The sequence below is a fragment of the Planococcus citri genome, chromosome 5 (genome assembly GCF_950023065.1).
Source record: "Planococcus citri chromosome 5, ihPlaCitr1.1, whole genome shotgun sequence".
Lineage (NCBI taxonomy): Eukaryota > Metazoa > Arthropoda > Insecta > Hemiptera > Pseudococcidae > Planococcus > Planococcus citri.
This window is the reverse complement of record NC_088681.1, coordinates 58,343,651-58,368,575: the sequence shown is the minus strand read 5'-3', so window position 1 is coordinate 58,368,575 and position 24,925 is coordinate 58,343,651. Positions and strand designations below refer to the sequence as shown.

The 24,925-nt window shown below is 33.2% G+C and overlaps 3 protein-coding genes across 3 annotated transcripts; all 3 read left to right on the top strand.

Annotated features, from left to right (window-relative positions):
- The first annotated feature begins 2,561 nt into the window (after window positions 1–2,561).
- On the top strand, window positions 2,562–10,001 carry LOC135849334 (serpin A3-6-like). The gene is made up of 5 exons (XM_065369713.1): window positions 2,562–2,961; window positions 6,102–6,292; window positions 6,430–6,687; window positions 9,089–9,229; window positions 9,305–10,001. Exons 1-5 carry the CDS (start codon window positions 2,863–2,865, stop codon window positions 9,891–9,893), a joined length of 1,278 nt encoding a protein of 425 aa, XP_065225785.1. The 5' UTR covers window positions 2,562–2,862; the 3' UTR covers window positions 9,894–10,001.
- A 151-nt stretch (window positions 10,002–10,152) lies between these two features.
- Window positions 10,153–17,868, top strand: LOC135849332 (leukocyte elastase inhibitor-like). The gene is made up of 5 exons (XM_065369712.1): window positions 10,153–10,925; window positions 11,045–11,235; window positions 11,317–11,574; window positions 15,912–16,052; window positions 16,230–17,868. The coding sequence occupies exons 1-5, from the start codon at window positions 10,839–10,841 to the stop codon at window positions 16,834–16,836; spliced, it is 1,284 nt and encodes a 427-aa protein (XP_065225784.1). The 5' UTR covers window positions 10,153–10,838; the 3' UTR covers window positions 16,837–17,868.
- A 174-nt stretch (window positions 17,869–18,042) lies between these two features.
- LOC135849331 (serpin B3-like) lies at window positions 18,043–24,301 on the top strand. The gene is made up of 5 exons (XM_065369711.1): window positions 18,043–18,265; window positions 19,212–19,411; window positions 19,509–19,775; window positions 23,267–23,413; window positions 23,511–24,301. Exons 1-5 carry the CDS (start codon window positions 18,167–18,169, stop codon window positions 24,244–24,246), a joined length of 1,449 nt encoding a protein of 482 aa, XP_065225783.1. The 5' UTR covers window positions 18,043–18,166; the 3' UTR covers window positions 24,247–24,301.
- The last annotated feature ends 624 nt before the right edge of the window (window positions 24,302–24,925 follow it).

The window sequence follows — 24,925 nt, the reverse complement described above, 5'->3', positions numbered from 1 at the left end:
TTTTGCATTGCTAAATCAGGTTAGACTAAATACTTTACATATGGGTAATTCTACCAATATTACACTATTTTGAAATATCGTTTTCAAAAAAAATTAAAGCAGTGGAAGAATTTTTTTTTGGTCAAAGTTGGTAGAGTACCTACCCTAGACTTCATTTTCAGCATTTTGCTCAATTCATATCCTTTAGGGGAGGGGGGAGAGCCATTTGAAATTTTCCACCTCCGTGGCCGAATTACACCACCGTGGCCAGTCACGGAGGTGTAATTTTCACTTCGGCACCTCTGAAATACCTACATAGCAATGTTTCACACTTGGAATGTAATATTCAACTTACGTCTTTCAACCCCCCCCCTTTTTGTGGATAGTTTCGGCTATGCATAGACAAAAAATAATATGAAAATTGAAACGTAAAAAAATACAAATTAAAAAAAAATGGAATTAAGTTGATTCTGAAAGTTTTTGACCCGACTAACAAATTGACGCAAACAAAATGTTTACAGCCCCCCCCCAATTCCAATCCAAAGAGGGAGCAAAAAAAGAGGGAACTGAAAATTACTATATTTTTAAAAATAATGAACTCGTTATTGAATCTACTGAAAAAGGGGAGAAAAATCACGTGATCGAATTTTTTCTACCCCCCTCCCATGTAGCCTCCACTAATTAAAAATTAAATGAGAAGGGTGGGGGTGAAAAAATGAATAATCCAAATGGGATGATCTCGATTTTGACAAAGTGCGACCGTACCTACAACAATGTTTTTAAATTTTTTCTACCCCTTCCAATTCACCCCCCCTCCCCCCAGTTATTGAAATTTCAATGGAAGGGGTGGGGGTGAAAAAAAATGAAAATGATATGAACTCCTGAACTCGATGTTGACAAAGTGCAACCAGAAGTGTACAACGTTTTCAATTTTTTTCGAAACCCCCCTCCTATTTTTATTCCTCACCAGTTATTCAAATTTCAATGGGAGGGGTGGGGGTGAAAAGTAAAAAATTCGAATGAGATAAACTCGACTCGATATTGACATAGTGCAACCAGGAGAGTACAACCACGTTTTCAAATCACAATTTTCTCTACCCCCTTTCCATTGCCCCCCACCCTCCCATTGAATATATATTTCATTTCAATAACTGATGGGGAATAAATTGGGGGTGGTTGAAAAAATTTGAAAATGTTGTTGTAATCCCCATCAGTCTTCGTTTATTGAATCATATTCCACGCCCGTGGTAAACAAATTTCGCATCTACCACGGACGTGGAAAGAAACTGATTGTCCACGGACGTGGAGTACACTGCATTTAATTAATTTTACAGCACGTGAAACTGATTTTTTTTGTAATTTTATAAGTGATTGCCATTACTACTTACCAGTTCTTATTTTTTGGAATTTTACGAAATTTCCTTGCCGCATACAGGGTGAGTTCTAATAACCCACGGGCGTGGAGGTGAAAAATTGTAAATATCAGAATTTTCATAGACTTTTAATCCGCAACTGGATATTATTCTCCAGAAACAAAATTTTATTGGTGGACTAGATTCTGTGACGTATGTAGAGCAGTGTAACCGTTTTTGAACGCCAAAAAAGTGAAGCAGGGGGTCAATACGAGGCAAACAAAAATCAACCACGGTGGTGGAGCTGAAACCATACTACGTAGGTTTGAGGTAGCCTCAGAGTCCACCAGTGTCATTAAAAAAAATTTAATTAGTAAACTTTTCTGAGTGAACACCTTTAACATACAGAAATGGTATTCTCCTGTACAAAAGTACACCTCATTTCTGTGGTTATAAAGATGAAAACTTAAAAACAAGGTGTACTACAGCCACGGTGGTGGAAAATTCACTAATAAAGGGGGGTTTTAGAGGTGGATGCAGGGGTGAAGAGTACTTGACAATACAGTGAAATGATAGAGGGGCTCACTATGATTCACCCTAGCACACTAAATTTTTCATCTGTGTACTACACACATAGAATTTTTTATTAGAACGCAAAAAAGTGTACTATTGGTAGAATTACCCATATATAAATTTATGCCTACCTAGTACCTACTTTTGCCAAATGGTACCTATAGAAGAAAAACACCTCGAAATGACCACTTTAGATTCGGAGTCTGATCGGCATCACGTCCACAATGATAAATCGAGCATAAGAGGATCTTCGCAGCATCGCAATAATTATGTACCATTGAAATAAATTGAAAACGTTTATAATGCACGTGTTGTGGCAAACATGTGTGAATACGGGTTTTTTGGCGAAATCGCAACACATTAAGTAGGTACACATTTGGTTGATATACGACCTTGATTGTACATATTTTTTTCCTCAGATAAATTACCCATACGTGCATACTTTTATAGATATCTGCGAGATGCGGTGATGCTGATGCTGATGACGAAGATATAGTGATTAAGTATTGTAGAAACACAACTGATACTTTCCGGTTACCATTTTTATTACATTTGTAAACGTTTTCATTAACATAATATAGCTATTATTATAAACCTTCTTAAATACCTACCTACAAGTATTTGACCACATAAACATGTGTGCAAAAGAAAAACATTATAGTATAGTGATTCAATATATTTAACGCAACTATGAACGGCCATTTTAGTATATGAGATGAATTCTAATTGCCTAATTGACGTAGGTATCAGTTGTATAGTAAAGTTCATTGGCAGGTTATCACTACTTCTAAAGCTGTGTCAAATGATGTTGTTGGTGTTATCAACAGCCATTCAGTTCGATGTGTGATTTTACAACCGAAAGATCGAAATTACCTATACTTAGGTAGCAGTGAGATAGCAGCAGATCGAGTGTTCATTGATAAGTTTTCGCGTTCGTGTTTGATTCCTATACTTAATCATGCGGTGTAGTTTGCAAATTGCGTTGTTTTTGATTGTTTCGATTCTTCATTTGTCTGTGTCGCAAAATGTACAAGATGTTCCAGATGAAAGACATGAAGTAAGTAGATTGATTCTGCAATTGAATAGGTATAGGGATGCTAAATAATTATAATTGATTGCAATTTTGAATCGAAGAAAGGAAATTTATTTATTTAAAGTTTAGCTTTTGTAGTACCAACCTTGGGAAATTGTTACTTTGTTTTCGTAGGTAATATTTTAATCGCGAGGTCAAAAAATCAGGCTGATGAAGAAATTGTTTATTTTATACTCCCATCCAATTCTGAAATTTGAACACTTATTATAAAATCTATCAAGTTCAATTGGATGGATTTACAATTTTTTGATTTTTTTTTACTAAAAAACCAAAGTGAGGTGGTCTAGTAAACTTTTTAGGTGCGATAAAGGAATTTTTTTAACTGACACGCTTTGATGATAAAAAAGGTGTGTTTTTAAACCTCCATATCCAAAATTTCAAAAAATGAAGTTAATTTTTGGATTTTTGGTCAATTTTTGAAAATATAAAAAAAATCCCAAAAAACTGTTTTTAAGGGACATTTTCAAACTTTTTAATGAAATACAAATTTTGTGCAGCAAAGTGAACCAATTTGAAAAATTTCTTCAATTCATCTCCCAGACATCAACATGTATTTTGTAGTTTCGAGTCATTCTGAAACCTCCAAGGAATTTTTTGAATCTCCAGAAATTTCAAATCGCCCTGTAGAGAACAAAAATGAACTTTGACACCTACAACTTTGGTCCGAGCTTATTGGGGGCTCTTTCTCAACTGTTTTACGTGGATATGATAAAATTCCAGGAATTCCGGCTCAAAATTGAATTTTTTACCAATTCGTAACTAATTCCAAAAAAAGTGAAAAAATCAAATGGTTTTATTGGCAAGATCTGGTCTGGGGTGTTTAGTTTACACGATCAGACGACTTTGAAATAATCGCAATTTGACCTTTTTGGAACCTCCAGTCAGTTTTCCAATTACACATTATGATAATTATTCTGACAACAAATAAATTTTTCTTGGCAATTTTGAATTTTTTTTGAAAAAGAAAGAGGTTTTTTTGGAATTTTGACGAAACACGAGTCTTTTATACAACAATAAGTACTTTTGGAAAATTTTGATTGAAAAAAAAAAGTTTTTTGGCAATATTGACAAAAAGGAGCTATCTTTTTACAATTTTTACAAAAAGTAGAATTTTTTCCATTTAAAAAAGAAGCGTGATTAAAACCTTAGCCAATTTTGATCTAGAAGAACCAATAATAACAAGTTTTTTGAAATTTTGACAAAACACGAGTATTTTTTAGAATTCTTTACGATAAAAGTAGAATTTTTCGTAATTTCGGCAAAAAAAAGTGAAACATTTTGAGAAATTTGACCAAGGAAAAGTGATTTTCTGCAATTTTGACAGAAACAAAACTTTTTGATAATAAGTGATAAAAAATAAGTCACTTTGATAATTTTGGCAAAAAAACAGTGATATTTTTTTTGGCTTGAAAAAAAGAAGGATTTTTTTTCAATTTTGACAAAAAACAAATTTTTTCGAAGAATTTGACCAAAAAGATGAACTTTTCTGAAATTGAACAACCCGAATCTTTTCCCATTTTGGTGCTTTTGGGTTATAAGTACTTACCTGCCTAAGTAAATGAGTTTCAAAAAAAGTAGATCCAGGAAATTGGTTATTGGGAAAAATGGCAATTTTGGATTTTTTCATTCGGAAAAATGTGTAAAGGGAAATATTTGAGAATCGATTTATTACCCATATTTTTTTGAAAAAGAAAAAAACAAAACAATGTAAAAACGGAACTAAGCTAAAAAAGGGAACCTTTTATTTAACCTCTCATTCTCCGATTTGAACTTGAACCAGGCACTGTAACAAAAATTTCAGGTCATAAATTTCATTTTTGGATCTTTGACGATTTTTTTTTTTTTGAAAACTTGGAAAATTAAAAAAAAAACTGTTTTGAGGGAATTTTCAAACTTTGCCATGAAATGTAATTTTTTTGACGAATAGTGAAACAAATTAAAATAATTTCTTCTATAGTTTTGGGACTATCTAGAGGCCCCAACGATTTTTAATTTCCTCCAAAAATTTCAAAATCTCTCCAGAGGAGCCAAAAATGAACTTTAGGATCTATAATTTTGGCAACTGCTTATTAGACACCCTCTCGAACGTTCTATGTGGTTATCGTGGAATTCCAGGAGTGCCACTTCAAAAGTGAGTTTTTATGACCAATCTGTAGATTCCACAAAATGTAGAAAAAATCAAATCCTGACAGAACCGAGTGTTTTTTTTTCAAAACAAAATATCGTTTGGTGTATCTACAAGATCAAGTGACTTGAAAGCAATCTCAATTTGACCTTTTTGAAGCTTTCAGCGAGTTTTCAACTTTCTCCCCAGGAATTCCAAAAATGTATCTCATCGAATTCTGTTCAGTTTTAGATAGGTATTTACATACTTAATACTCCTTCTCATGATCAAAATATTATTTCAATTCCCTTCCCCCCTCCTCCCCTCCATCAAACAGAGATTGCACCTTGAATTTTAAAGATAGGCAGCACTTTCGTCTCTCTTTTTTTTAGAACTACGAGTAGGTATCTTCAAATTTCGAGTTTGATTACCTACTCATTTTTTAATTATTTTTTAATTCTGTTTAAAAAAATTATGAAATAAAAATTGGAATTTAAAAAAGCGGATTTGAAGATTTTTTACCATAGAGTTGAATGAGACGCAAAATATTGTTAGATTCCAATTCTGTCATACTAAATGTGTGCACTTTACTGAAATAAAAATGAATTCTCACTCGACATTTGAAACGACAAAACAGAAACCTGTTCAGGTTTAGCTTGAAAAAATACAATTAAAGTATGCTTGTTTTTCGATCGATGGTACCTTGAAGCGTTATCACGTCTAATCCATTAATTATCTTTCGAAAATTAATTTTTGATGCCATCGAAAAGGAATTTTTGAGTAAGTAGTAAATTTCCTGTGGCAAAACGACTTTAGTTCAATTCGAACAAATTGCCTTCAATTGCTAAAATGAGAAACGCCCACATTAACTGCAGTTTAAATTATAAGTTCTTACAAGGACAAGAAAAACTTGACTTTCCAAAAAAATAGTAGGTACTGTACCTAGGTAACTGTTCTGCTTCAACTTACTTTTATGTACTTTAATTTGTATTGTTCACAGGCAGTTAAACGTGGAATGCTGGATTTTGGAGTGAGACTGAATTCCATCATATCATCGAACAATGCCAATAACAAAAACGTTCTGTTTTCACCCTTCAACATCTACACTGCTTTAGCTCTTCTCCATCTCGGTAGTAATGGAAAAACACGTGATGAAGTTGCTGGCATTTTGGGAATGCCCAAAACTTACTCGTAAGACAATATGTTGAACATTTTCAAATCTCGTATTTTACTTACGTTGATTACTCGTCTACCTATCTGTTAAAATTAGGTAGGTTAGTAGGTACAGAATTTATCCAATTGTTATTTGTATTTCTTTTTTTTTTCAGGCCAGAAACTGTTCATGAAGTATTGCAAAACTTTTCTGTAATCGCTCAAAATAGTACAGAAAGGAGATCAACACTGGAAAATGGCACCAAAGGCAAAGTGAAAGTATGCGATTTGAATCTAGCCAATGGAATCTTCGTTCAGAAGGGAATCAAGCTGAAACAAAGCTATGTGGAGGATGCTCAAACATACTATGAAAGCGAAATCGTTAACGTTGATTTTGTCAACAAAAGCAAAGAAGCAACGGATATTATCAATAAGTAATTACTTACTTATATATTTTGTAGTCCTATTCAGGTTACTTATTACTTACCTACTTATATCGCAGGCACTTCTCTCACAATGTCTTACTTCTGAATTATCCTCTGTGAGCCTCCTCAAATCCTTGACATTAATGTCTATAAATAACCAAAACTTCAGCAGCACCGACTAATTTTTCGGTTCCTTTTTAGTTCGGCTTATGCCAAAAGAAATAATTACACCCCCTCCTCCTCCTCCTCCTCACCCGCCAATCCTCTGGGATAACTTTTTTCTTAAAGGGGACATCCTAAGAAACATTTTAAAGCCAACTTGCCATAAAAATTGGCCAAAATTTCAAGTGCTCAAGTGGATTTTTCGATTTTTGGTGAATTTTTATAAAAATCAAATTTAAGCCAAAAATGAAAAAAATCAAAATTTCACCAAATTGATTAAGAATGCTGAAATTTGGAATATTGGTACCTTATTTTTGACCTGTAAAATCAATTGGAAACAGTTTAAAACCGTTTTGGGCAGTTCTGGAGTCTCCAGAAGATTTTTGAAGCTTGAAATGTCCACAAAATTTTATCAATTGAAGTTGGAAATCCGAAATTAACGCTGCATTCCAACTTAAACGCGCTATTAAGTCGACTGCTGGCAAATTTAAGTCGTTTCGGAGCCTCCAGCGGCTTTTTAGAAATTACTGGAGCCTCCAGTAAATTTTTCAAACTTGAAATTTCTACAAAATTTCATCAAATGGAATTGGAAAGCCAAAAAAGTTAATTAGGACAGATTTTGAGGCATTTTTTGAAAAACAGAATTTTCCAAAAAACCGCTGGAGGCTCCAAAACGGATTGAAACTGCCTGCAATCCAACTCGGAATTAATGTCGAGAATGGGGTCTTAACTGAACTTCATCTTTCATACCTTAAACAGAAGCAGAACGGTAATTTTTCAAATTTTCAAAGAAGTTTGTATGAAATCGATGGACAAAAATATGTTTCAGACTGAAATATGTACACCGGTTTTGAACAAAATGACGGGTATCTTATCGACCACGAAGGTCAAAAAAGTAGCTGGAAGCTTCAAACTTACTTGAATATAGTGTATTGAAATGAGTTTACAGAAAAAAATTTCGGCTTTCTAACTCCATTTTGATGAAACTTTGTGGAAATTTCAAGTTTCAAAAATCTGCCGGAGGCTCCAAAAATTTTCAAAAAGTCACTGGAGGATCCAAAATGACTTGAACTTGCCAGCAGTCGACTTAATAGTTTGTTAAGTTGGAGTGCAGCTTGAATTTCGGATTTCCCAATTCATTTGATGCAATTTTGTGTAAATTTCAAATTTCAAAAATTGCTGCAGGCTCCAGAACTGCTCAAAACGGTTTAAAATCGTTTTGAATCAATTTGGCTGGTCAAAAATAGGATTTATCCCAAATTTCAGCTTTCTAGGTCGATTAGGTAAAATTTTGATTTTTTTCCTCATTTTTGGATTAAATTAAATTTTCAAAAATTCACCAAAAATCGAAAAATACACTTTAGCACTTGAAATTTTGGCTGGTGATGAATTTTTGCATGCTCTTTCGATCTAGCTTTTTCCAGTTTAAAAAATTTCGTGCAAATCCTATGTTGGAAAGCAAGATCTGCGATTTCGGCAATCAAAATGGCCGCCATTTCGTTAGTAAAATGTTCCTTAAGATGTTCCCTTTAAGAGAAAAATTGTTCCAGAAGAGTGGTGGGAGGGGGGTGGGTTTAACGATTCCTATTGTCATATATCGGACTATTTGAAATTTTGAAAATTTAAAAATGGTAATTTTGGTCACACGTGATCATTTTGTTATTTTGATTTTTGAGCCTTCAAGTAAGGTTTTGATGTTCTACTTCTTGTGCTCTCTTTCAAGTAGGTATAGTTTAGAACCTGAAATCGACTCCTATTTCTGTTGGGAATCTATGGGGATAATTTTTACTGAATTTTAATATTTTATGTTTTACCATACTTATAAGTTGGAGAACACTCCAAAAAACAGAAGGAGAAATAAACAAATATTGAAAAATATTGGATTAGAAATTTTAAAAATTTTCAATGGAAAAATGTAAATTTTGCTGGAGAATCCAGAATTTGGCTGGAAATGGTGAAATTTGGTTTCAAAAAACCAGTTTTGGATAGGGGCCAAATTTTTGTTTCAGTTCTGGCTGAACTGGTGCAAGATATATGGCACAAAAAATTCTCAAATTTGTTTGGAAATTCTGGAACATATTACAGGTATGTGTGTGTAAATGAATCTTTTTTGCAATTTATAAAATGGGTAACCCACCCAGACATCTATTCTATACTTCAAATGGGTGCAAAACATGCAATAATTAGTGCTCATTTCTCATTCATTTTGTTATAAAGGTTAATTGATTGTTTTTCTGTTTGATCACAGGTACATTGCCAATAAAACTGAAAACCGAATACCGCAGTTATTCAAAGAACCTCAATCCCCCAACACTAGAATCATTCTGACCAGCAGTCTTTACTTCAAATCACTATGGCTACACAAATTCAACAAGTCATTGACACAATCGTAAGAAAAAATCAATCTTTCATCCTACCCATACTTTTTATTCAAGTTATTTATATTTTATTCATCATTCTGCAGAGACACATTCAACACAAACACCGGCAAAATCACAGTACCGATGATGAACAAAAACATCAGCACACCATACGCCGACTTGCCATCTCTAGGAGTCGAAGTTGTAAACCTGAAATTCGCCGACCAAGCATTCTGCATGTATATCGTAATGCCTTACGAAAATCAAACCCTAACCGACTTCTTGCGTACTCTGACCACCGACGATATCAATTTAATACTAAATGAAACCTCCAAAAACCACAGAGTCGACTTGAAATTCCCCAGTACAGCGTTCAAGTGGTCCAAATCAATTAAAGAGGAACTCACTCAACTAGGACTTTCACAAGTGTTTGGCGACGGTGCTGATCTAGGCAATATGGTCGAGAGAAGTAACCTCAAAGTTGACCAGATTAGTCATAGTACTGATATCAAAATAAACGAAGATGGAACCGAAGCTAGCGCAGTTACACCTATTTTAATGGTGCTGAAAATTGGTGGCAGGGAGAAGGATGTGTCGTTTTATGTGAATAGGCCGTTTTTCTTTTTCATCTATAATCGTAAAATTGATGCTGTGGTGTTCTTTGGCAGTGTGTTTAATCCTACTGGTAACTGAGAGGCTGTTTCATTCGAGTATTATTAATTTAAAAAAAAAAAAAAATGTACCTACCTAATATTTAACTAGACAATCGTTTAGGTACTTAATAAAATGTTTCTTTTTACATACCTATTTTTTTTGTTATGGTTCTCAACTTTTAGACATCATTTCCTGTACATAAATGCCATGTAAAAATAATATGATATAGGATTTTAATCTGGAATTTTTTTTTTTAAATCAAGCAATTTAAACAAAATTGAAATGAAAAGACATTCGAAAAAATTTGGTCAAGTAGGTATACAAAAAAAAATAGTAGGTACATTTTCAGGTTTGACCTCTTGAAAAATAATATTCCAAATAATACACATTACAATTGGCAAATTTTTTCAATTTAAAAATTTTTAAAATTGTTTTTTCTCGAAGATCATTTTTATTTTAAAGGTTTTTCTTTGAAAAGAACTCGACTCCCAAAAAATTTGCTACCTATACCTACGTGATATTTACCGAATCGAACTTTGCTTACCTACACGTGAGGAAATGGTGCCTAATATCATTCGGAGCTACCAAGTTCATTCACTTCGATATCTCGTCAATTAATTTTAGATAAATTTTTTTACATTATTTTCTTCGTATTTTTGTTATTTTCTATAAGGAACTTCAATTTAGGAGAAATTAGAACAACTTTCGATAAGAATAATCGGTACGGTCTGAAAAAAATATTACAATTTGATACGCTCCATGACTATTCTACCTACATTAGACCACTTGGGATGCTCATAGTGGAAAATTTTTCAATATTTTATAATTTTCACATAAATTGTAATATTTTTTCATCAGATTTAAATATTATCTGAATAAAAACTGGTACCTAATGCATCTAAATTATTTTCATTAGAACTCGTCGTGTTCGTCGATGAAATAAGTCGAGTGTTGTTTAGGTGTATTTATCGTAATAGATTCAAAATGAGAAGTTTATTATGGATTGTGGTTTTTGTGATGGTTTCAATACGTTTTTCTACGTCGCAGAATTTTTCAGATGCAAATTATGAAGTAAGTGATGATTAAATTCGTGTAAAAATAACTCATTCAGAATGATAAACATTTTTTAAAAATGCCTAACATTATTTCTATACCATTATAAACTCAACCAGATTTTTTTTATTCAACAGATCGTTCAAAATGGAGTTCTGAATTTGGGACTGAAACTAAATTCGATTCTATCAGAAAATAATGTAGAAAACAAAAACATTCTTTTTTCACCGCTGAATATTTACACAATTTTGAGTCTCCTTCACCTCGCCAGCAATGGCAGTACTCGAGATGAAATTGCCAGTGTTTTGGGAATACCTGCCACTTATTCGTGAGTATAAAATCATGTTCAAACGTATAGGTACCTACCTCCTTGGATTGGTTTTATTTCGTTGCATATTTATTTTTATAGGACATATACTTTCCATCAAGCATTGAAAACACTATCTTTAGAGGCTCAAAACAGTTCAGGATTCGAATCATCCCTCAAAAGTGACCTCAAACCTGAAACAAAAGCATCCAATTTGAGCTTAGCCAATGGAATTTTCGTTCAGAAGGGAATTGATATAAAAAAAACTTACGTTGAAGACGCTCAAAGATACTATAACGGTGAAATACTCGATGTTGATTTCTCAAGAGATAACAAACAAGCTCAAAACACAATCAATAAGTGAGTGGTTATTTGATTTTAACATCTGTGAAAAATTTAAATACAAAAAATAAGATGGTAGGTATTTTTACATAATAAGTACCTAGGTACCTATAAATACTAACAAAGGGAAATATCTCAACCAGCTCACTTAAATTTTCGAACCAGATGAAAAGGAATCGATAGAGTACATACACCAAAACACACCACCAGCCAAAATTTCAGGTGCTGAAATTCTTTTTTAAATTTTTGAAAAATGTTTAAAAATTCAAATTTGGGCTAAAAATGGGGGGAAAATCAAAATTTTAGAAAATTGACCCAAAAAGCTGAAATTTAGTTTATATTCTATTTTCGACCACCTGAGTCAATTGGTAGTGGTTTCTAACCATTTTTGAACGTTCAGTGGATTATTGGATTCTTCCAGTTCTCAATAAAAGAGAAAGCTTTATAATTATGTACCTATTAAGTACAATGAAAATGAAATTCAGCGCTGTAAACTTGAATTTACTGTCTTTATGACTCTTCTGATTTATTTAGGCTCATATTTTCAAAATATTTCCAAAATTTTCTCCAGTAGATAATTATTTTTTGAGAGAAATAAAAATGAAAAATGAAAAATTCATCGTTCACAAGTGAGTTAGGAAATGAGCTGAAATTTAGTTTGCACTCCATTTTGGACCTCTCGAGTCGATTAGTCATATTTTTAAACCGTTCTGAAGCAGCTCCAGCAAATTTTTGGATTGCTCAATTTTTTGAGAAAAAAATCTCTTTAAGTAGAGTCATCCTCATTGAACTTTGACCCGGTGAGCGGGTGAGCTGTTCAGCCCGTCTGAGAAACTGTAGAAGAATTGCTTGCCATTGTATCATCAAGGCCTTTCTTCGGTCTTCATCTGCTCCTCCTGCCAGTTGGAGTGTACTCTTTGACTTTTCAAGGGGACTGTTCGTCAGGCATTCTGTCAATGTGTTTTCACCATTTCTTTCTGTAATCTTTCGCTCGTCTAATAATTGGCTCTGCTCTTAGCTCCTTCAGGATGTCTTCGTTCCTTTTCTCACCTCGTCTAGTATATCCTGCTGTGGCTCACATGAATCACATTTCCACTGCGGTTACTCTGCTTTTTATATCCTTTCTCATTGTCCATGTTTCACTTCCATACAGCAGCATCAATCTTGCCAGTGTATTGTAGATTCTTACCTATTCGAGTTTCGGCTCTTACTTTTCTTGGAGGTATGGCTCAGTTTATCGCTCCACTCACTCTCAGGAATTTACTGATCTTAAGTTATGCGTCAACTTCTCCTTCATATGACAGCTCACATCCGAGATATTTAACGCTTTTAACTTGTTCCACTGGCAGTCCATTTACAACAATTTTAATGCGTATTGGCTCTTTCCCCTCTAAGGCCATCACCTTTGTTTTTGACGATGAGATTCTCATTCCATACTCATCAGCTACTTTCTGAAGGTTGTACATTGCTCTCTGCAAGTCATCTTCGTTGTCAGCAAAGACCGCCTGATCATCAGCAAACAGCAGAGTATTGACATGGGTGTTGTTGATTCCTAGCCCTTTTGGCTTGGTTTTCAGACATTCTTTAATCATGTCATCAAAGTAGATGATGTTGAACAGACTACATGACATTGGGCATCCCTGTCTTACTCCTCTTCCTATTTTCTTTGCTTCTGACATGTTTCCAGATCTTACTGTTATTACATTATCCGTGTATATTTCTTCAATTATTAAGCGTACTATTTGTTCATTTACTTCAATTTTCCTCAGGATTTCAAACAACATACACTTTCTCCAGATCAACAAAGCACATGTGGGTCTCTAGGTTATATTCTTGTCTCTTCTCCATCAGCAGCTTTGTTGGGTATACCCCATCTATGCATGATCTTCCCTTTTGAAATCCATTTTGGCATTCCAATATTATTAGTTCCACATGGCGCATGGCTCTCAATTCTTCTCGCTAGCATCTTTGCAAGTATTTTGCAAGCAGCATTTAGTACCTAGGCTAATTCCATGGTAGTTTCCTGCCCAGTTGGGTGAATATCTGCTCTTACGCGACATAAAAACGTGGGCAGGAGATTTAACACTTTATGCCAATGCTTTTTCTGCCCATTAATCGGCGCGTATTTTATTTACGCGTAAAAATCTGCCATTGAATATTCTTGAAAAATTTTTTGGCACCAGCGGGGATCGAACTCGAGTCCCCCGGATCTGTGAGCGGAATTCTTGCTACCTACGCCACCAGAGCACTTGGTAGAAGTGACTAAAGATTTATATACTAAGCTGAAACACACGCTCAAAATACCACATTTACGCGCGTTTTTCAGCAAATATGCGAATAAATACGCTACAAAATATTTGCGTAGCGTATTTTTGTGGCTGGTTTTTTCAACATGCATAAGCCACATAATTAGAAGCGTAGCGGCTATACGCGATAAAAATATGCTACAAAATATTCTTGTGGCGTGATTATCAGCAGAAATTTTTTTCTGCTGTGCAGAAAATGTGACAACCTAAAAAGTCGCTTCAAATTACGCCCGTGAATTGAAGCGCGATTTTGAAAATTGTAAAATCTGCTGCATGACAGCAGTTTAAAGTCGTGTTGAAGTATAAAACGCCAATTAAACTGCTCTTTACCGCGTATTTATTGGCAGAAGGGCAGATTTTCACCCAACTGGGTGGGTAATTTTGGTCTCCTTTTTAGAAAATGGGTATTACAATTGCAGTACAGAAGTCTTCGGGTATGGTCGCACCTGATAGTATTTTATTGTAAACAGCTAGCAGTCTCTTCTTAATGGTTATTGTGGCGTTCTTGAATAAGTCTGTTGGTAATTTATCACTGCCTGGGGCTATTCCATTTCTGGAGCTATTCAAGGCTCCATCTAGCTGTTCCCAAGAGAATGGCTCATACTTGTTCTCCTCATGGTTTGCCGCTTTGATTTCATTATCAGGATCACTCCATAGTTCACATAGTATTTGACCATTTTTTCACAGTCTGGTGGGGCAATGTTGGCTCTGTGTACCTCATCTTCCAATATTCTTTGGATTGTAGAAAATTTGATCGTATTGTAAGTAGAGTGAAAATGAAATTAAGCTCCCATAAGCACAGATTAACCATCTTCATGACCCATTCGACCAACTTGGGCACACGTCTTGAAAATATTTTGTTTTTTGAGCATTTTTGAAAAATTTTAAGCCCAAAATTGAGCACTAGTTCGGGGTTTTTGATGAAGTGAAGTGCGAGCCATTAAAATGGATTAACATTTCAGCATAAAATCGAAAATTTTAATCAAAACTTTTCTCGAACATTTTGGGTGAATTTTTAGCTAAAAATTGAAATACGGTTTTTGGGATTTTTATAAAAAAAGTGTCATGCGATTCATCAAAATGTCTTGAAAATTCGACAGGAAATCAAAAATTTCAATAAAAACGTCTTTCGAGCACTTTTGACTAATTTTGAGCTCAAAATGAAGGCACAATTTTTTTGGGATTTTGAAAAAAACTGTCATGTCTTGAAATTGTGACAAGAAATCAAAAATTTCAATAAATACTTTTTTCGAGCACTTCTGATCAATTTTGAGCTCAAAATGAAGGCACGTTTTTTTGAGATATAAAAAAAAGTGTCATATAACTAATCAAAATGTCTTATAATGTGGGCAGAAAATCAAAAATTTCAATCGAAACTTTTTTCGAGCACTTTTGATGATTTGTAAGCCTAAAGTTGGGTCATGATTTTCGGATTTTTTTGAAAACGGTGTCATGCGATCCCTGAAAGTATGTTTCTGTCAAAATTTCAATTTTTTTCAAAATCCGTGAAAATCATGATCTAATTTTGGGTTCAAAATCTATCAAAAGTGTCCAAAAAAAGTTTTGATAACAGTTTTTGTGTATTGTCAAAATTTCGAGCCATTTTGAAATATTGCATGATACTTTTTTCGAAAAACCATAGATCATGACTCAATTTTGGACTTTAAAAATTAAAATTCATCAAAAGTGGATGCTCAAAAAGTCTTATTGCGAGTGGAAGTTTTTGATTTTCTTCCAAAATTGTCAATTGACTTTTTTTTTTCAAAAACCCCGAAAATTTTGATCTCATTTTAGACTCAACATAATTCTTCAAATCGCAAAAAACATTTTTTGCAAAATATTTGAGTTTTTCCTGAAAGTACCTATTATAACTCATTTCGATAGATCGCAAGATCGCTTTTGAATTAATTCAACAACAAAAAACTGGTAGATTATAAATAATTCAAAAAAACTGATTGAATTGGGTGAGAAATTTCATTTTTGAAATTATAATAGGTAGGTACATACAATATTTTCCAGTAGGTAAATACGTGTTATTAAATTTTACAGATATATTGCCAACAAAACTGAAAACCAAATCACGGAATTACTCAAGGAACCTCCATCGCAAAGTACCATACTGATGTTGACCAGCAGTCTGAATTTCAAAGCTAACTGGCTCGAAATATTCCCTGAAGTGTTGACCAAACCGTAAGAACTTAAGTATTTCTCTATGCCTATTTATGAGTTACTTTTTCACATGAAATATCGCAGATAAGTCTGCCTTATTTCTCATGTTCCTATAGGTATTTTATCTGCTCGATAATTACCATTTTTCTGCTCAATATATAGTCACTTCTCCTCAAATTAATATTTATCAACTTACAGGGAAATTTTCCACGCAAGCCACGGCAACATCACAGTTCAAATGATGAGCAATCTATTTTCCAACGTGTCATACGCAAAAATACCATCACTAGGGGTAGAGGCCGTAGAACTGAAGTACGTCGACAAATTATTCTCCATGTACATAGTCCTACCCAACACGAATCGACCCTTGAAGCAATTCTTACGCGATCTGAATACCGAAGCGATCAATAAAATAATTAACGAAATTGGAAAATCAGACAAAGCAGATAACAAACTCAAAGTAGGCTTCAAATTACCCAAAACCGCGTTCAAATGGTCTCAGTCTATCAAGAATCAGCTCATAAGTCTCGGACTCGCAGATAAACAAGTTTTCCAGTCTCCAGATCTCGCAAACATGATCGATGGAAGAAATATCCAAGTTAGCGATATCAGTCACGGTGCTGATATCAAAATTAATGAATTTGGCACCGAAGCTAGTGCAGCTTCAGCAGCTAAAGTTATGAAGAAAAGTGGCGGTGATAGCGTTGTTTTCCACGTCGATAGACCGTTCTTTTTCTTCATTTTTAATCGTAAAATCAATACTGTGCTATTCTTTGGCACCGTGTATGATCCAAATATGAAATAGTAATCGAATTGACTGGAATAAATGAGGACTTTTCTCCAATTCTGGCAAAAAATCGGGTCTTTTTCAAATTTCTGACAAAAATCATAATTTCTTTCAAATCTTGAAAAAAATCAGAACATTTTTGAATTTCTGGCAAAACGTTGACTCTTTAGGTTCTCTTGCTTAAAAAACTCAATTTTCTCAAATTTATGGCAAAAATTGGGATAAAAAAATCTTGCTAGAATCAGGAGTTTTATCAATTTCTGACTAAAAAATCAGGACTTCTTAAAATCTCTCGTTAGAAAATCGAGACTTTTTCGCATTTCTGGCAAAAATCAGGACTTTTTTCAAACTCTGGTTGAAAAATCGAGAGTTTTTTCTTTCTGATAAAAATCATGACTCCTTTGAAATCCTGAAAAACAATAAAGGAACTTCTTGACTCTGGCAAATAACCGAGGCTCTTTTCAATTTCTGGAAAAAAATCTTGTCTTTTTTGAAAACTCGATTAAAATCAGAACTTTTTTTTTCAATTTATGGCAAGAAAATCAGGATTTTTAAAAACTTCTGGTTAGGAAATGGAAACTTTTTCGAATTTCTGGTGAAAATCAGGACTTTTTTGAAATCTTAAAATTTTAAAAAATCAGTTTTTTTTAAAATTTTGCAAAAATTCAAGATTTTGGACAAAAAAATCAGGATTTGTTTGCAATTATGACAAGAAAGTAGGACCTCCTCCTGCTTACTCACTAACTCACTCATTCACTACACACCCCACAAATTCATGATCATTTTATATAGAAAATCTTGAGCTAAATCTGAGCCTCCTTTCTTTGGTGTGAATGCCCTTTCAGTGATAATCCTATAGAGTATAGACCTTTCTAATTTTAATCACCTAAAGTTAATTTTATAAGTGTTAAGTAGGTACATATTATTATTGCAATAAAAGTGTATTTGTAATTTACTCGTAGGTATTTCGATCAAATGTCAATTATAATTGTATAGTGAACAACACTGAAACCAGAAATAAATTACCATATGGAACTTCGATGATTTCAACACCCTTTATTAATTTCGACTAGATCTTTTGAACTAATTAATGCCAAGGTCAAAGTATTTTTTTTACTCCATCCATAACCCTAGATGACGAGTAATAAAAAAGTTTTATCAGAAAGTTTTGATAATTACGCAGCTTTCATTGATTATCGATACAGGTAAGTGAACATTCGAAGACACAGCTGCTATTTAAACATGAGATTAGGTTCTCATAATGTTTGCATTCATTAATACATAAAATATGTATTTGTAGATAAAACAACGTGGTATTAATTCGTGGTTTTTCGCGTTGATATTCAAAATGAGGAGTTTTTTGTGGATTACTGCGTTGGCATTGGTATTATCGATCCATTTGTCTGCATCGACGAAAGATCGACTTTTACTGACAGAAATACCCATCGTAAGTGAAAATAAAATTGAATTAGTGTGTTACCTAGGTACTCAAAAATTTTTCAAATTCCACGAAATTATTCCTTGTTTTTTAAAAAAAAGTCAGAAAATTTATAAAATGTTCAAAATACCCACATACTTGCATGAATATTTTAAACATTCTTAGTTTTTTCTTTTCCATGCAAATTTTTTTACACCGAAATTGATTTTTAAAAACGATTTTTATCAAGCTGAAAATAATCCGTCAATTTTATGAAAAATAATTATTCATCTGGATGAAAGAACTTTGTACTTACGTAACTTTCGATCATAAAACTAAACAAAAATGAAGAATTTTTTCAACTTGGAGATTACAATATCTACCATCTTCTCTTGAAAAAATAATGAAGTAGAATCATGTGAAGAGTCGTGTGGGAAACCTATTTGACAATTTTAAACAAGAGCAAATTTTTTCTGAGTATAAAATAGGTATACCTAGATGATATTATTAGTAAAGTTCTCTTCGAAATGAAAAAGTAACCTAATTTTAGAATAAAAATGCAAGGATTTGAAAGATTTATCGATTTAACTTTTAACAATTAGCATAGGTACCTAGGTCTCTCTATTAATTAGGTACACATTTGTAATTTGGACTCTGGAACGATTTTCATTGAAAAAAAAACTTCCTTTTATCTTAACATGAAATTTAAAAAATAACCCTATTCATGACGCATTGACCACCAATTAATCGCGAGATTAGGTATCGAAATCATTAAAATTGTATCAAAACGTGTTAACGTCAGTACCTATAAGTTAGGTAAATGTATTACCCATCTTGAGATAACACTCAAAATTAATGTTTTCGTGTTTCGTAATTCACCTAAATTAAGCTTATACGTATATTTATAAGTACCTACCTAAACTTTCTGATATTTGCTCAATTAAACTGGCATATTTTATCCATTTTTTTTTCACAGTACATTTACTATGGATTGCTAGACATGTCGGTAAAAATTTACCATATTTTATCGGAAAACAATCCCGATGACAGAAACATCGTATTTTCACCATATGGCCTTTACACATTTATGGCACTTCTTCATTTGAGCAGCGAAGGCAATATGACTACAACACTTCACCGTATGTTACAAATGCCTCACCTGGAAACAAGACACAAGTAAATTAGTAGATTTTCAAACTCCCTTCCTCTTCCCCTACTCTCGAAAAATTTAATGATTATTTGTTTCTATTTTATTATATGTGTATTGAAACAGAACGACGGATGTTTATCAACAATTGCACAATTATTTGGTGGATTTACGAAATCATATGAACTACAATGTGAGCTTCCAGAATGGCACCGTAAAAAATGTGAAAACATCTGATTTTAGATTAATCAACGAAATTTACGTTCCATACTTCATGGAGCGGAAAGAAAGTTTCCTTAAAAGTGCTCATCAGTATTTCAATTCCAGTGGACAAAGCGAGCTTTATTTCAGACAGGGAATCGATGCTCGTAACGAAAATCGTACTATCGAAAGGTGAGTGAAAATAATATTATAGATGCCACTTATCATCATTCTGATATCTGATCGGTTTATCAAAGCAGAAGCATAATATGAATACCCCAAAAAGGGTATTAGCCGGATGAGTTCTTATGAAAAATGGACCTCTTCCAATTTTTAAAAGTACTGAATTTTTTTCATCAATCAAGTTCTATTGTAGAAGCATTTTACTGAAAAGAGCACTAAATCGAGTTCTAAAAAATAAGGCCTCCAATCTTTTAAAAAAAATTGTGTATGTACATTAAAAGGCATTAAAATGTGATTTTAAAATGTTCAAAAATATTAGAATTATCAATGAAAATTAGACAATCTCTTAGAATTTCAACAAAAACTGCCTGAAATGCGTGAATAAAATTGTTTAAAACGTTTTGAAATGCTATGAAAACATCGCAAAAAAATCATTAAAATCACTTTTTAAAAAATCACCAAAAAGAGATCAAATTTCAGCATTGGTTAAAAAAGCATGAAAAAGTTTTGAAAACCTCCTAAAAATAAAGCAAAAAAAATCACTGAATATCGCTAAAAAGAGACATGCTTTTATGGTAGAATTTTCCCAAGATGCACGAGAAAGCGTTGAAAAGGTCTCTAAATGATGTAAAAATGCTGAGAAAAAATCATAACCTACGATTATAAAAATTACCAAAAACCGCTGAAGTTTTGGAAAATTTTCCCATAATGTAAAAAAAATTGTTAAAATGCATGAAAATGATCTAAAAAATACTCCAAACCAGCTTTAAAATCACTGAAAATTGGAAAAATCTGCTGAAATTTTAATGAAAATTACTCGAAAATGCATGAAAAAGTGCAGTTGAAAACGCCTTAAAATGTTGTAAAGGCACTAAAAAAAAAAAAAACAATAAAATCACTACAAATTGTTAAAAAGAAATGAAATTTCAGTTGGTATATTTGACAAGAAAAAAAAAAACATTAAAAAGTAGGTATTTAAAATGCTGTACAGTGAACATCACAAAAAACAATAGAATCGCTCAAAATTAGGTACCAAAAAGTAATGAAATTACAGCAAAATTTGAGAAAAAAATGCACGAAAAAGTGTCAAAAATACGTACCTACAAGTTATGCAAAAACACTAAAAAAAAAAAAAAAAAAAATACTAAAAATCTCAAAATGCATGAAAAAATGTTTAAAACGCTTAAAAAAAGGAAGCATTAAAATCATCAAAATTGACAAAATATGTTAAAATTGCCTGAAATGCATGAAAAAATATTAAAAATGCTTTAAAATGTCGTAAAAACGATGAAAAAAACAACTTAAAATCACTGAAAATGACCAAAAAGTGATAAAATTTCAGTATTGTCAAAAAAGTACAAGAAAGTGTCAAAAATCACTTGAAATGCTGTAAAAACGCCCGAAAAAGCAATAAAATCACTAAAAATTAACAACAACAAAATATAAAAATTTGGTAAAATTTTTCAAAAATGCAAGAAAAAGTGTTAAAAATTAATTAGAATAATCTAAGAATACTCGAACAAAGCGTTGTAAATTTTAAATCACTGTAAGTCGTTAAAAACAATGCTCAAAATTTGGGAAAATTTTTCTTCAATGCAAAAAAAGTGTTGAAACAGATTAAAATGAAATAAAGACACTCACAGAAACATTAAAATAACTGAACATTGCCAAGAAATGACGAATTTTTGATAACTAAAAATACTGTTAAAATGATAGGTATAAAAACAATTAAAAATGCATTAACGTCTCAAAGAATTGCCCAGTGAAAATGAAATGCTGAAAAAATCGCTAAAAACTGCACAAAAAACTTGTAAAACAGCTAAAAAAAAACAATAAATCACTGAAAATTACCAAAAAAAAGGGGGGAAATTTCAGCAAAATGTTTTCAAAATGCACAAAAGTGTTGAAAACACTCAACAAAGGTATTAAAGTTACTGAAAATCACCAAAAACTGTGAAAATTTCACCGAAAATTGTCCAAAATGGATGTAAGATTTCTTATGGTTTTCATGGTTTATTTCTAAACCGTAGTATTGAAACCTCAATTTCAAAATTTGAACCAATTGGTCCCCAAAAAAGGGAAATATGCCCAAGAAAACAAGTTTTTTGAAATTTTTGATTTGAGGAGGTGGTTTGCAAAACGCAACAACTGCATTTTTCAAAATTTTGAGAAACTGCAAAAAACTGTCACTCAAATTTGGGCGGGGGGATTTTGCTCAATGGGGCCTCATATGAAAGGGTTGGACCCTATAGGAATTAGTTTCTGGCTTATTTCCGAATTTTCCATCTTTGAAGGGGGCAGGGGAGACGAACAAAAATTCCAGTGTTGCGTTTTGACCCGAAACGCGCGTTTTTGCATTATTTTCGCTTCAAAACGTAACAATTGCGGTTATTTTTCATGAATTTATGCTGCAAAATGTCGCAAAAATCACATTAATCATTTATGTATGTCTTTCAGAAATAGACTAAATAGTTGAATGGAAAAAAAAATTTGAAATGTGAAATTTTTTTCGATAATTTTGGCGCTCAGAGTCGTGATTAAACTGGTAACATGGTTCTGTTGGCTCACGATTGGTTGAAAAATGTGTGGAATGTCGTTTCGATTCATATGACATAGTTTACTCAGTGTTGCCATCATGAAATACGTCAAAAACGTCAAAAAATGCGCAATTGTTGTGTTTTGAAGCGAATTACCCCGTATTTGTTGCGTTTTGACCCGAATTGATTTCTTTTATTGAAGATTAGAGGTACTTAACGTGGTTCTAGAGTTCTGGGGTAGGCACCATTGGATTCCCCGTTGAATTTCCTATAAGGAAGTGATGCCAACTCAAAAACGAAAAAAATGCAGTTGTTGCGTTTTGCAAACCACCTCCTCATTTCTTCTCAGAAAATTTTGAAAAAAAAATACAAAGTAGATACAACCACAAAAATTTTATAAAAGAAAATCTTCAGTATATCTAGTGAACCTAGCCCACAATGGGAGAGTTGGGCAAACGTACCTACCTATTTCATTGAAACCCACAAAAGACACAAATTTAAAGTTCCTTCAATTTTCAATTCACTCCTGTGACAGTCAGGAAGCTATTTTTTGTTGTTTATCGAAAGATCTTGATGAGTACTTGCTCTTAAAAATATACCGAAGGTCCAATTTTGATTTTCAGGGCACAAAATTTAGGGAATAAAGTTCTAAAATCATAATGAAGGTTTTTGGAAAATTTGTTTTTTTTTCTAAATCAAATTTCAACTTCAAATTCAAAATTGAACCGATTTAGTTTCAAGGGAAGAAGTGAGGGAGGGAGGGAGATATGCCTCAAAAACCAAATTTCTGAAAAGTTTGAGCTGTCTTCAAAATTTAAAAAAAAAATCTCCCACATAAGTGGTTCAGGACCGAGAATCAGCCGAGGGGGCTTTCTCTCGTCAATATAGGATCTTGCTGCTTGAAAGTTATCTAATTTTATTCATTTTTTAAAATTTATGAACCTTATTTTATTCTATTTTTAGGTTCAATGAACACATGGTATATAAAATACACCAATTATTCGACTGGCAGGATCCACATGGGAAATTGTTCCATCCATTAGTATTTAGTTCTGGTGCATATTTCAAAATGGCCTGGCAACAAAAATTCAATAAATCGTTAACCAAGAAGTAATAATCTACTCGTATTTTCTCTTTTTTATTTATTAATCGATATCGATATCGACCAATATTTACCTATTACTTTATACCTTACCTATCATTGCAGAGAAAAATTCAAAAGACCTTTACTCTGGCGCCAATCTTACTTCGGCCATCACGACGTCTTCGATTACGCCGTCTACGATTACAAATACATGACTGTAGACATGATGCACGGAGTTGTCCGAGGGCAGTACGCCGAACTAGAAGTATCTCGTAGCATCGGACCCATAGCTTCAGTCTTCGGTTTGAAATCCATCGACGAGCAATTCACCATGTTCATCGTACTACCTTATGAAAATACATCTCTCGCCGATTTCGGACATAACGAGAATCCCATGGCGATGGAGAAACTTCTAGATGAGAGAGAAATGGAGTACGAGGAATGCGAAGTAGACGTTAAACTGCCTAAATTTTATTTCAAGTGGTCTAAATCTATCGTAGAAGATCTCGACAAACTCGGATTCAGTAAATACTTCATGACATCTCGTCAGACTACCGGAATGCTGAAGTATAGTAATATCGAAATTAAAGATATTTATCATACAGCTGAAATAAAAATCGACGAAGATGGTATCGGAGATAACATCGGTGTAGATATCCCTTATTCGACCGATAAGAGTCAGTCGGGAAATTCTACCCTGCCAAAAAAACAATTTCATGTGAACAGGTCGTTCTTTTTTTACGTTTACAGTCATGCTATTAAATCGATGATGCTTATTGGTACTGTGTTTGATGTTGGGGATCACGTGTGCTCTTCAGACTATAAAAAGAATAGGACGAATTATTGTACATTTTCGTAAGAATTTTCCTACTTGTATTTTGTAAATAAATAGTGATCGAGAGTCTTTTAATAAATAGGTATGAAGAATGTTCACCTAAAATAGTCCTATTATAATATGTAGGTAAGTAGTCTTATTGAGTAGGTATCTTACATCCCATTTTTGAGCAGATCTGCAGCCTCCAGCAAGAGTTGATTTTTCTCCAGCAATTTCAAATCGATCTAAAAATCTTAGGTAGTATTATTTTTAACGACTGAAAATCTACTAATCCTGTCATAATTCGGCACTTCGAAATTTTGGGGAGGTGCTGGGGGCCGTGAATGAGGTCCAATCAAAAATCTGTCGTCATATTCGTGTTCAGCGCCACCAAAAAATACTATTTCATATGTCGCACGAAAAAACCACTTTTTTAACTTTTACCCTATTTGGGTAGGTGCTGGGGGCCGTGGATGGGGTCCAATCGAAAATCTGACGTCATATTCGTCTTCAGCGTCACCAAAAACATACAATTCGATATATCACATGCCCCAGATTTTTTTTGAAAGATTTGCCCAAATTTGGGGGAGGAGGTGCTCTCCCTCCATTAAAAGATCCTATCTTGAAAATTAGATATTTCAAAAAAACATCAAAAGTTACATTTATGGAAATTTTTTCAGAATTTTAAATGGTAGTTCCCGCTTTGCATACGTCATTTTGAAAT